The 14,080-nt window shown below is 41.1% G+C and overlaps 1 protein-coding gene across 1 annotated transcript in view; it reads left to right on the top strand.

Annotated features, from left to right (window-relative positions):
- The window catches only part of rasgef1ba (RasGEF domain family, member 1Ba), a 142,260-nt gene that overhangs the window by 23,714 nt on the left and 104,466 nt on the right, over nt 1-14,080 (top strand). The window contains exon 2 of the mRNA XM_037531317.1: nt 2,769-2,816. Within this exon, the coding sequence (XP_037387214.1) occupies nt 2,769-2,816 (48 nt within the window). The remainder of the gene's footprint in view (nt 1-2,768; nt 2,817-14,080) is intronic.

The raw sequence follows: 14,080 nt of genomic DNA, 5'->3' as shown, positions 1-14,080 counted from the left end.
TCAGCGCAGGGGAGTGTCCCTATGTACTCTCTAAACCTCTTGAGGAGAAATGGAGGTTGGTCAAGACTTGGGGTGAAATTGTTATTATGCAGGTTTGTTGTTTCTCCCCTCTTTTCATTGTGACTTATTTTGTCTAAAGTGTTCTGACCGCACCTCTGAAGATATAATAGGAACATTGCATTGCCATTGGAACCACAGCAGTGCATAAATCGAGTAGTCACTCCAATCTCTGTAATTTATTCTGAGATCCAGCTTTTATTCTCCAGCTATTTTCCTCTGTATAAATGGGACATTCCAGTAATTAGTCAAATTCATAATTCAGCTGCTGTGAGATGTAAACAGTCAATCAGAGAGCTTTGTTGTGAGATGGTTGGTTGAGGAGAAACCAGTTTGCAGTATCTACACATATAGCCATTTTATTCGCTATTCAAAATGATCACTAAACCTACAAGTGTCCTCTGAGTTTTATATGCAATACTGGTAATGGTACAGTAGTGGTAAATCTATAAAATAGTTTTCTCTGGGTATTGTTTTGTTTTACTAAAGCGCTTTGGTTCTTATCACCACAGTTGTAAACAGTTCTTAAACAGTTCATAGTGGCAAACTAGGGGAACAAGAGAGGCAGTCGCTCTTCATATAGGAGCTGACACAGTTTACATCCATGACTAACAGAAAGATCCAATTTCTCAACAACATGCCTAACCAGTCAGCTTCCATTAATGCTATGCAAACAGCCCTGATGTGTAATTGGTTGACCTCCCTCTCATTCAGTGCAGTTCATTTTCTCACTCATGTTATCATTTTCAAATGAATCTTTTGCACCCTGCAACATGATATTAGTTATTTATAATGTAAAATCTTCAGATCAAAATTTAAATTATTAAAAAAATCTAATCAAATTTTAGATTTTACCAAATAAGTATGTCAAACAGAATCTAAAATCTATGTGACCTTCCTATTTGGCCTTTACCAGTCAGCTAAATGACATAGGTAGTCTAACATAAAAATTTACGTTAAAGATGCCAGTGGCAGGAGTGTCATGCCTTGAGAGCATCAGCTTATTTTTTTTGTTTTTTTGCATTGGGGCTCTTAAGAGCCTAATTATGCCACTATTGGTAAGCTTCTCTAGGTTGGTAGAATTAACAGGCAATTCCAAAGTTGTATTATGATGATACAGAAAATTAAGTGATGTATACATTTTGTAGGAGATAATTTTACCACACAGCGTCTGTAAAGTTTATGACCCATTTGCACAGAATAAGAGATCTCAGTATCACTTACAGAAATTAGAGGGCCTACTCAATTTCACATTGCTGTCGCACATACAGAGGTTCCATATGCAGCATGTTCAGCTGCTCACAAGTAGAAAACATGCCGAGACATTTAATTTAAGTATAAAGTAATTTACCCAAACTACAATATCTCACAAAAGTGAGTACACCCCTCACATTTCTGAAAATATTTTATTATATCTTTTCATGGAACAACACTATAGAAATTAAACTTGGATCTAGCTTAAAGTAGTCAGTGTACAGCTTGTGTAGCAGTATAGCTTTACTGTCCTCTGAAAGTAACTCAACACACAGCCATTAATGTCTAAATAGCTGGCAATACAAGTGAGTAAACCTCACAGTGAACATATCCAAATTGTGCCCAATTGTGTCGTGAATGGGGAGCAGGCCTGTTAAATTTGGTGTTTTTGGTACAATTTGCTCATACTGGCCATTGGATATTCAACATGGCACCTCATGGTGAAGAATTCTCTGAGTATTCTAAACAAGCTGTGCACTGACTACTTTAAGACATATCCATGTTTCATTTCTATAGTGTTGTCCCATGAAAAGATATAATAACATATTTGCAGAAATGTGAGGGGTGTACTCACTTTTGTGAGATACTGTACATACCTAGCTATCATCAGCATTATAATTAGTGCAGGAACATAGAGCCAACAGTCAATGAAACTTGTTTCTTTTTTTGTTTAGAGGTAGAACAGTATATATCAACTTGATCTTCTTCTTTTCCTCAGAATATGACAATATTTGGCCTAATGGGAATTTGCATGGGATTAATATAACTTACATATTTTTCTGTGGTTTATTTATAGCAGGTAAGAGCTGCTGGGATCATGAAGTCTTTAAAAGTTACCGACACATTCAGGACCTAACTATTTACATAACTACTTCTGTCCAATGAGACATATCATCACTGTCATACCTTAACTCCATTTTTTTCAAGTGCCCCTGTGGACCTACCCCTAGATCCACCACTGTTGAATAATAATTGTAAGATTTACAAAACCTCCACCAGGTTACACATTAACAAAGGTTATTCTTAGAGTTTTATGTCAAAGTGAAGAACCTTTTAAGAACCTTTATGTTTAAGAGTAGGAGAAGGAAAATTGTTCTTATTATCGGTTTACGTAATTTAAAAGGTTTGGTTTTCAGTCCATTCGTCATGAAAAGTTCACAGAAAGAAAAGCTTTTCTGTGGTGATATGTAGGCAGCTGACAGCAGCTGGAGTTAATTGGCTTGCTGAAGCCGCTGAACGGCAGTAGCAATAGTCATCCAGGACTGAACCCTTGACCTCTCAGTTCATGGCAAGTTGTCTAACCACTAAAAAGCCACAACACTGTGTGTTCATACACATCCATTAGCACAGCGTCCGAGAATATGCTGTCAGATCCTTTAGTCAGTCCTTCAGCCCAGCAGTAGGAGAGTAAAGGTATGTGCTAGAACAATAAACGTTCTCTCTGTTGTTCTCCACAGTGCAGGAGTCAGCCCCACATCGGACTGAGGCATGTCTCCAAACAGCGGGTATGTTGCACTTCTGTCTGACTTTCTTACAGTCTTTCCCCAGTAGGGAAGTATTGATTTTGGAGCATGAACACTAGTCACCCTAAGGCAGTAAAGGCAGCTGCTTTTTTCCCACAACTTCTTTTTTTCCTCTTCATGTTTCATGTTCTTCATGTTTTTGTTCTGCCTTTCAGTCATATTGTAACATTTTAACGTATATCAACCTATAAAATGCAAAAAGAGTGAAGGTGATGATTCAACTATACATATAAAAATCACTTTCATTCACTCATTTTCATTCTGGGCAAAAAAACAAGTGCATACTTTAAATAAAATATAGTTAAATATAATAATTATAATTCATTATAATATGTAGCTATATTTTATTTAAAGTATGCGCTTGTTTTTTGCCCAGCATAAGTAATTTTCAAATGGATAAATCCTCCAAAAAAGCTTGATAAATAGTTTTTATTGTCCGCTTTCTACTGTCTTAATTTCTTCAAATGTTTTTTTGTTAATTAGCTTAATTAGATTACAATTTTTCTTAGTTCATCTGTTCTCTTAACATAAAAACATGTTTTGGGGGTGAGTGATATGGCAAAAATATCATATCATGATACTTTTCACAAATCATGATATGTATCACAATATTTTGACATATATATATATATATATATATACAAACTGGTCCTAGGTGACAGGCCAGACAAAGTGTGATCCATAACCACCCCTATGAGGACAACAAAGCAGGACTTGTGTACCCTGCCCGGCTCAGGGTTACCAGGGCCCCACCCTGGAGCCAGGCCTGGGGGAGGGGCTCGCCAGCGAGCGTCTGGTGGCCGGGCATTCACTCATGGTGCCCGGCCGGGCCCAGCCCGAAGGAGCTACATGAGTCCCCCCTCCCATCGACCCACCACCGATGGGAGGGGCAGTAGTAGGGGTGCGGTGCATTGTGGATCGGGCAGTGTCCGAAGGCATGGGCCTTGGCGTTCTGATCCTCGGTTGCTGACACTGGCTTTTGGAACTTGGAACGTTACCTCACTGGTGGGGAAGGAGCCTGAGTTGGTGCGCGAGGTTGAGAGATACCGGCTAGATATAGTCGGCTCCCCTCAACACACAGCTTGGGCTCTGGGGCTGGACTTTTTTCTTTTCTGGAGTTGCCCATGGTGAGAGGCGGCAGGCAGGTGTGGGCTTTCTCATAGCCCCTCGACTCGGCGCCTGTATGTTGGGGTTTTCCCCGGTGGACGAGAGGGTAGCTTCCCTACGCCTTCAGGTTGGGGAACGGGTCCTGACTGTTGTCTGTGCTTATGCACCGAACACCAGTTCAGAATACCCAGCCTTCATAGAGTCCTTGGAAGGGGTGCTTGAAAGTGCTCCTCCTGGAGACTCGATTGTCCTACTGGGGGACTTTAATGCTCACGTGGGCAATGACAGCAAGACCTGGAGGGGTGTGATTGGGAGGAATGGCCTCTCTGATCTGAACCCGAGTGGTGTTCAGTTTTTGGACTTCTGTGCAAACCACAGTTTGTCCATAACGAACACCATGTTTGAACACAAGGATGTCCATAAGTGCACATGGCACCAGGACACCCTAGGCCGCAGTTCAATGATTGACTTTGTTGTCGTGTCAGCGGACTTGCGGCCATGTGTACTGGACACTCGGGTAAAGAGAGGAGCTGAGCTGTCAACTGATCACCACCTGGTGGTGAGTTGGATCAGGTGGTGGGGGAAGATGCCAGTCAGACCAGGCAAACCCAAACGTATAGTGAGGGTTTGCTGGGAACGTCTGGCAGAAGAACCTTTCAGATTGATCTTCAACTTACACCTCCGTCAGAGCTTCGACCAGATATCGGGGGAGGTGGGGGACATTGATTCAGAATGGGCCATGTTCCGCTCCTCCATTTTTGAAGTGGCTGACTGTAGCTGTGGTCGCAAGGTAGTTGGTGCCTGTCCTCGAACCCGGTGGTGGACACCCCAGGTGAGAGATGCCGTCAAGCTGAAGAAGGAGTCCTACCGGACATGGTTGGCCTGTAGGACACCAGAGGCAGCTGGCAGGTATCGACAGGCCAAGCGATCTGCGGCTTCAGTCGTTGCCAAGGCAAAAACCCAGGTGTGGGAAGAGTTCGGTGAGGCCTTGGAAAGTGACTTTAAGTCGGCTCCGAAAAGATTCTGGCAAACCGTCAGGCGACTCAGAAGGGGAAAGCAGTGTGCCCCTAGCACTGTATATAGTGGAGATGGTGTGCTGCTGACTTCGACTGAAGACGTCATTGGGCGGTGGAAGGAATACTTTGAGGACCTTCTCAATCCCACCAACACGTTCTCCAGTGAGGAGGCAGAGTCTGGGGACACAGGAATAGGCTTGTCCATTACTGAGGCCGAAGTCGCTAAGGTAGTTAAAAAGCTCCTTGGCGGCAGGGCTGCAGGGGTGGATGAGATCCGACCTGAGTTCCTCAAGGCTCTGGATGTTGTGGGGCTGTCTTGGCTGACACGCCTTTTCAACATTGCGTGGACATCGGGGGTGGTGCCACTGGATTGGCAGACTGGGGTGGTGGTGCCTCTTTTTAAAAAGGGGGACCGGAGGGTGTGTTCCAACTACAGGGGAATCACACTCCTCAGCCTCCCTGGTAAGGTCTATGCAAGGGTACTGGAGAAGAGAGTCCGGCTTATAGTGGAACCTCGGATTCAGGAGGAGCAGTGCGGGTTCCGCCCTGGTCGTGGAACACTGGACCAACTCTTTACCCTCTCCAGGATTCTGGAGGGTTCATGGGAGTTTGCCCAACCAGTCCACATGTGCTTTGTGGATTTGGAGAAGGCATTCGACTGTGTTCCCCGGGGTATTCTGTGGGAGGTGCTTCGGGAGTACGGGGTACATGGCTCTTTGCTATGAGCCATTCAGGCCCTGTACAAACAAAGCAGGAGTTTGGTTCGCATGGCCGGCAGTAAGTCAGACTTTTTCCCAGTGAGAGTTGGACTCCGTCAGGGCTGCCCTTTGTCACCGATTCTATTCATAATTTTTATGGATAGAATTTCTAGGCGCAGTCAGGGGATGGAGGGTGTCCGGTTTGGTCACCTCAGGGTCACATCTCTGCTGTTTGCAGATGATGTGGTCCTATTGGGGACATCAGGCCGTGAACTTCAGCTTTCACTGGATCGGTTTGCAGCCGAGTGTGAAGCGGCCGGGATGAGGATCAGTACCTCCAAATCCGAGGCCATGGTTCTCACGCGGGAAAGGATGGAGAGCCCTCTCTGGGTCGGGGATGAGCTCTTGCCTCAGTTTAAGTATCTCGGGGTCTTGTTCACGAGTGATGGTACAAGGGAGCGGGCCATAAGGCAAGGCTCTCGATTTACTGGTCGATCTACATTCCCACCCTCACCTATGGTCATGAGCTTTGGGTAATGACCGAAAGAACGAGATCGCGAATACAAGCGGCCGAAATGAGTTTCCTCCGCAGGGTGGCTGGATTCTCCCTTAGAGATAGGGTGAGAAGTTCGGTCATCCGGGAGGGACTCGGAGTGGAGCCGCTGCTTCTTCACGTTGAGAGGAGCCAGTTGAGGTGGTTCGGGCATCTTGTTAGGATGCCTCCTGGACGCCTCCCTTGGGAGGTGTCACAGGCAAGTCCACCGGGGAGGAGACCCCGGGGAAGACCCAGGACACGCTGGCGTGACTATATCGCCCAGCTGGCCTGGGAGCGCCTCGGAATCCCTCCCAGGGAGCTAGTGGAAGTGGCTGGGGAAAGGGAGGTCTGGGCTTCATTGCTCAGGATGCTGCCCCCGCGACCCGAACCCCGGAGAAGCGAAAGATGATGGATGGATGGATGGATGGATATATATATATATATATAAAGCACTACTACTAGTACTGCATAGAAAATGCAATAAAAAATCTGTGTACAGTTCACTTTAATTTAACTTTTCACATACTGTACTGCACTAAATTTAGCTATACTAGATTAATTTGTTGTCTATTGAAATATACAGTCTATCAGTATCCTTTAAGTACTAATGATTTCCACAATATTTTCAGAAAAGCAGTGTTTTTCAAAATAACAAAATTTATTGCAGTAACATCTACCTCTAGTTGTGTCAAACTGGGCAATTTTTCTAGCCAAGGTGCTGTGGAGATTAGCATTTACCCTCTTCCAACGCTCTGAATTCAGTTCATGAAGGCCTTGCTAATTACCTGAGGAGCTGACTCAGGTGTGTTTAATGAAGTAGTGTGCTGAAGTCTGCAGTGTGTCGACCTGCAAGGACTGGAGCCTGACATGTGCTAAAGGTTAAGACTGGATGCATTTTATGTTCACATTTTGTTTTTTAACCGTGAGGTGTTCGTAGTCAGAATTGACCAATTCAGTCTATATGGCTGTATATGAGCACTTGTTTACTGGCAGTTTAGAAGTTTCTGCTATAAGAGCATGAAACCATTAAAATTCTCATACACTAATTTGTTTTGACCGTATAAAACAAGCTGCTCATAGGTTTCAGTGTTCTGTCAGTGGGATTTTTGTTGATACAGATTAATCTGTGCAACCTTAAAGTAATAGTTTGGCAAAAATCTAATTTATACAGTTTTCTATTTTGTTTTGTATGTTTTTGTCTAAATTAGATTTTTGACCAAAGTATTCCTTTTATATAGGCTGGTTTTAATGGCCAAATGATAATGCATGGTAAGGTCTCAATGATTTATCTTGTGAAAGTATGTGAACTGCTTAACAGCAATTGCTAAGTTTATACACCCCAACAGTAGTGTATATAGTGCATAATTTACATTAATGACATGCATAATTGATTATTTATGAGCTTGGAGAACTTTGATGAAAAATGTTTTACTGCACTTCTGAGTTCTTAGTGCTCAGAATGTCACTGCATTTTGGGTGTCGCAATACTGAACACTGATCCACTGTCCATGTCCTTCCGACAAACAGTATAGGAGGGGATCAGAAACGAGCCCTGCATCAAAGAGCATAGCTCACTCTGTCCCCATTAACACAGAGACCTTGGCAATCCCCTCACACACACACACATGCCATGCAGGCAGCCACGCTCTGGAGACGAGGCTTTGATCCCTGCACACACGCAGTCACGGCCCCTCTCGAAGAGAGCGTGTCTCGGAATGCGTAAATACAAGCTTTCATCTCACCACATTCAGATTCTCTCTCTGTCAGAGTAGTTCTCTCTACCTACTGCGGCACCAAGTCCTGGATCTAAAACAAATTGGGGTTAATTTAAGTTTAATCTTGACTGATTTTGTTCATTTTGTATTTTTGAAGGTGGCATAAGTTGGAGTTTAACTTTTTGGGAATGCCGCCCATTGCCTTTGATTAAATGGAAGCAAATTTAAATCATCTTAACAACAATTGCACAGTAATTAACGTGGGTTCACTGACTGTCCAAAAGTTTGGAGCGATGTTTATGTCTTTTGGATTAGGTTTGTTAATGTGCCTTTAAAACTCATATTAATGAGCTACTCTGTATTGTGCCTAATGAAAAAAAAAACAGTCCAGTCCTGGACTCAGTCCTGAATCAGGCTGAAACACTCCTTATAACATTAATGTGACTAGGTGGGGCTAAACTGCTATAGCCTGTATGAATGGTTAATGAATGTGTTAGTTTTCATGACATCACAAAAACATTGATTTACTTCTTTTACATATGTGGACAAGTTCAGGGAACTCCAATTCCCAGAAGCCCTTGGGCTGATTAGGAAAAAGAAAAAGAGGGCTAGAATAAAAGGAAAAAGGAAATTCCCCCAAAACAACAGAAATAAGAAAAACAGTGCTAAAAAAGAAAAGAAAAAATTGCCCCAAAACTACTTAAAAGCCAAAAAGAAGGCTTAAACAAGAAATGGATCCAAGCCAAACAAAAGGTGTTCCACAAAGAACAAATAGGTGAAACATAAAGCTGATCTTTCTCTCATAATTACAGAGGAAGTATCTTTTATTTTCTGACTATCTTTTATTTTACTTTTCTATCTCATCCATTGTTTGAGCACGTTGCTTTCAGCATCCCCTTTGTTTGCCCTTTCCTGCCATTTTTTCATTCCCATTCGTTGAGATGTTTTTCCCATTTTTGGCTGTGCTTCCCTGGTGGCTTCTTGCACTGTGATTTAGTACATCAGTGGTTCGAGCCTCGCTCTGAACCACCTTACCCCATAATGCAGAATCACTCCATTCACACTCCATCACCTCATTAATTATTGAGAGCCTTTATCATGGGTTTTCCTCTCTGCACTTGGGTCTGGCTCTCTGCTGTCCCGTAACAGTTTACATACTGCATCAAACTTTTTTTTACTGTGAGAATGGATAGGCAATTATTGAATTAAGTATTATTTGCAATATATTGTGCTCCACTTGTCTATCTTATTGTATTGCACTGTGTTTTGTAGTTTACTTTATTGTTGAATGCACTGTGTATTGTAGTTTATTGTATTGTATTGCATTGCATGGTGCTGCATGGCACAGAGCTCTGTGCTCAACTCTGTTCCTTTTCTCTGGGTATGTACACTGACTTTTGTATCTAGCAGTATCTGAGCTCAGGTCTGTCTTTTTCTCTAACCTATTGGTAACAAGCAAAGATACTTTCTCTAGATAGACAAAGCACTTCTTGTAAGTCACTCTGGATAAGACCGTCTGCTAAATGCTGTAAATGTAATCAGGCATATTGAGCCCAAACCTTTGTTCCTTGGTTTCTTTTGCCACTGTATTCCATGCTAATGTGATTTTTTTTGTGTGTGTGTGCAACCCCTGTAGCTGAGTTTAGAGTGCATCTGAAAGGTCTTAGATTAGATCAAGTATAGTTTTCTGTTGTCTGAGCTAGACTTTGGTGAAACTTTTATTGTTTCAAATCTGCCTTGTTTCGGTCAGTTACAACAACATAGTTCAGCTTAGTAGGAAAGCATTTTAAACTGAAAACTGAATGTTATGTAGTGACTCTAAACAAAAACTACACTTCCTCATTAAGTTACTCTAAAGCTTGTCCAACCTTACAAAATCTAAGGAAGACAGAAAGCATCTAGGGTGGAAGTAATTTAAGAAAATATATGCACAAATGTTTTGTTCATGTAAAACTTTATTTTGCTTGCTTATTGGGTATATTGTGCAGCTCTCAGCGTTCGGTTCATAAAAGTGCCCTCATCCTATATTTTTCTAGTATTTTTTTTTCATGAGGTCCACTGTTTCCTTTTTTTGTGTGGATTTATGTAACAAAAAACAGTTGTGGTTAATTTTTACATGGCCATTTTCCAAACACTCTTTCTCAACAGAATCACACAAGCTGTTTTTCTTATTGTGCCTTTTGTATTTTTGTTTTGATTGGCTGCTCTGTGTTTTGCCTCATTCAAAAATGAGTCCAAGTTAGAACACTCCTCTTAATCATTTGTGGTGCCAGTATTCAAATACTGAAATCAGTTCAGACAGAGAAAACATGCAGACTTAATTCAGTTATACAGCACTTTTACAGGACTGTGAAATGTTAGTTTTGTTTGTAGTTGTAAGTCAGTATGTATATTACACTTTGTCACATTGAAACCTGAGTGCCTCGTTGTTAGCCACGTCACCAAGAACACATTGTTAAGGATTAAGAAGACAGGTGTAACATGGCTTTATAGTTAACTAGGCTAACTTCTGTAGTTGATGTTAGCAACACTTGGTGGTGTATACTGATTTGCATTGAGACAATACATGTTGTTTTTGCATCACGCTACATTTAAATACAGAATTAGAAAAGAAATGCTTACTTCAGTATTTATTTTTTGCTAATTCACAATTTTTTTGCATCTTTTCACTATTTTTGCACTTGGCAGTTTCTTAGAAGACACCCTTTTTAAAAGTTCATAATGCACTTTTGTTTATCTATATAAAAGTAAGCAAAACATGGCTCTGGCTAAATGAGTGTGAGGTGATTTTCTAAAATGATTGTCACTCTGAGCTAACTGCAGAATCTACAACCAAATAGGGGTGCAAATCTGCAGCCATTAATATCCTTACAAAATTTTTCACCCATTCAGAATCTTTACATTGCAGCTGCTTGAATCTTGCGATCAGAAGTATCTGATACTCCACGAGGATGTTGTCTTCCTATTTGCCATCTTAAATGAAGCAGCAGTTTTAATAGCATAACAAATTATGCTGCTTCATTTAAGGTGGAACTAATCATTTTAAGGTGGGGCAGAAAATTTGAATAAGAAGCTAGCTTTCGTTAGCTTTGTGTCTTGTCCTCCCTCTAGTAACTGTCACATTTGGTCTTCACAAATGAGTTAGCATATCTGAAGTGTTAGCATAGGATACTTCATCCTTACAGTGAGCAAAGTCGGAACAAAGTGACTTTGGTCTTCTGCATTTTGTCAGTCTTACTCGAAACTTCACAGTTTCAAACAGCGTGGTAAAACATAAAGTAGTGGATTGGAGTTTTTACACTCGTATTTTCTTTAGGAATACAATGGATTGTCTGAAATAAAGCTACAGAATTCATTCCTGATACACATTTCATAGCGTGAAATCTAAATGTTTCACAGTGCGTATTGTCTCTCAATCCCCATATGGAAAAATGTAATGTTAATGTAATGTAAGGTTAATGTATTTGTTGAACCTTGGTTCATATTACATTCCTATTAAACTAAAGAAACTGATGAAAAAAAGTAAAGTTTCAAAGATATTCTACTTCTTTCCATCTGAAAAAAAAAGACCCGTGACCATAATGAACAATCTCAGGAGGGTGTGAGGGTCTTCTGTTTCACTTCACATTGTTTCCTTCAACATCAAACGGTTTTGTCTGACCGCAGGTGTTTTTGTGGTGGACCCTGAGCTTGATGAGCTCACTGCTGTATTGTTCCAGTGACATGGTCACTGTGATGGCTTGTCGGTGAATGTCAGGGCAGGACAAAATGAGAATCATCAAAGGAAATATCACAGTGGTCTGCATTAACTCTTTACAGGCAAGCGAACAGATACTGTATATTACAAATACAAACAAAAACTACATGCTAAAAAGTTTGGTCAACTAGTTGTCTCATCAGCCAGAACATCTGGGTATTTAACTTGCGAAGGTTCAGTTACATCAAATTTCATGCTTACAAACGTCCAGATAAACAAAGTAACGAAAGTAAATGGCTAAATAAGTGACAGTCAACAGTAGCATTTGCCCAGCTTAGTAAATAATGAAATAAGACACGTCAAATATATTTTAATAAATTAAGCTGTCATTCGGTTGATGACCCTTGCAGTACATGTTTGTTTTTTTTAGTTGTGCAGTGGAGCTGTGGGATTGAAGTCAGTAAGTAATGGGAGCTTACAAGCACCAGTTAGCATTGTGCAAACTGCATGCCTAAATCATCACTGACTTACATCAAACCACATTAAGGAGCAGACCTGCTAGTATTTTGTGCTGCTGCAAACACTATTTTGGTGTTGAAAGGTATCTTTTGTGATTTATTTAATGGCTCTTTATCAACACTAATAAAAAGGGCAGTCACTGTTCTTCTGTGCTTTGCCTCATTGCATATGCATTTTGAGGAGCTCCCTTACAAAGTGCAAAATACTAGGAGATTATAATAATGAAACACCTTCTCTGAGCCATATTTTGTGTTATTTTTGGTGCCAACATGGTTGCCAATGTCATTGCTCACTCTCTTCAACAAAATGGAAACCTGTGGTTTTTTCCTGTTTTGGCAGCAGTATATCAAATTTGGGCTTGTTTGTTCTCAAGTTTTGAATTATTGTGATGGAAATAATTATTTCTAAAAATAATACTTTCTCAAATAGTAATTTGTAATCTAATCACTATTAGATTAACAGTTAGACTCAATCTTAGACTAATAACTCATTATTGTGACATTGTAAATCAGTCTTCAGAAAATGAGGCACTATTTTCACTTACCAAGACAAAATAGTGAGAAAACAATTCATTATATTGTGCTGAAAATCAACCCATCTGCATAAAAAGTAAAAGTCATGGACATACTGCTGCCAGAATTAGATAGAAAAAACTGATTGTACAATGGAATGGTACAATAGAAGGCACAATTAGGCCTTACCTTTTAATTGAATTAAGTTTTAGTTTTATTCATTTTCATGAAAATTCTAAGTAGATAACCTGCCAAATTTGCCAACCCCACCAGTGCAAATCATCCATAGACTGTCAGCAATTAGTTATGTCTATATTATTTAGAAATAATACTTAGGATGACACTGTACAACATACTGTTAATTATGTCACTTTTAGTCACAGCTAAAAACAGTAGCAGCTGCCTTAGTTTGATTTTTGTCCATGCTTATCTGTTTTTATAGACTACGTCACAATATGTCACACAGTGTCAGAAACCACAAGCAATTCTGTTTGAAATGACTTAACAGTTTGAGGTTGGAGTGTGATGCTTTAGGCATGCAGTTTGCACAATGATTGTTGGTCTACGTTAGCTTCTTCAACTTGTTAATTGCATCATTCTCAAAGCTCCAGTGCAAAACTAAAAAAGCAAAGTTCAGACACTAAACATATCTTGCTTGATAAATTGGGGAAGGGAAAAATTATTACCCACATCAACTGCAGTTAGATAATGTTTTATTTTGCCTCTACAACCCCAATTCCAGTGAAGTTGGGTCGTTATGAAAAAACAAATAAAAATGATTTGCAAGTCCTTTTCAACCTTGTAACGGGGAGCGAGGAGGCGGACACATATGCGGAGATAAGCAACGTTTATTATGGCAAATCCAGGGTCATAGTCTAAACGGTCCAGGGTCATAGAACCAACACCGATTGATTGGGGTAGACATGACAGAAACCAGAATCAAACAGAACAAGCAGAACAGAACAAGCACCAGTACATAGACCAACGACCAGCCAGGGGAAAACACAGGCTTTAAATACATGAGGAACAGGTGGGAACACAGGACCAAACTGACACAAGGGACCAAAAACTGAACCAAACTAGACGGAAAGTAGCAGGGACAGGACACGGGACAGGCACAGACACAGACACAGAAACTGGAACAGAAGCAGGAGAACGTGGAACAGGAACCATGGGCACAGAAGCAGGAGCAGAAATGGGCGCAGGAACAAGGAACGGAAGCTGAAACGGGAGCGGAAGCCAAAGGCACAGAAGCAGAACACAACACCAGACACAGGAACAGGACGAGGACGAAACACGGAGGGAGGACGAGGAGGCACAGCACAAAACGACGCCGAACGAGAGACGACCGGAGAAACAACAAGACGAGGAAAACAAGAACAGACCACAGACCACGCAAACAACAGGGGAACAGAAACCGACACAGACAGAAACCGGGACAGAAACG

This window comes from Pygocentrus nattereri, chromosome 20 (assembly GCF_015220715.1).
Source record: "Pygocentrus nattereri isolate fPygNat1 chromosome 20, fPygNat1.pri, whole genome shotgun sequence".
NCBI classification, from domain to species: Eukaryota; Metazoa; Chordata; class Actinopteri; order Characiformes; family Serrasalmidae; genus Pygocentrus; species Pygocentrus nattereri.
This window is presented reverse-complemented; position numbering and strand designations above follow the sequence as displayed.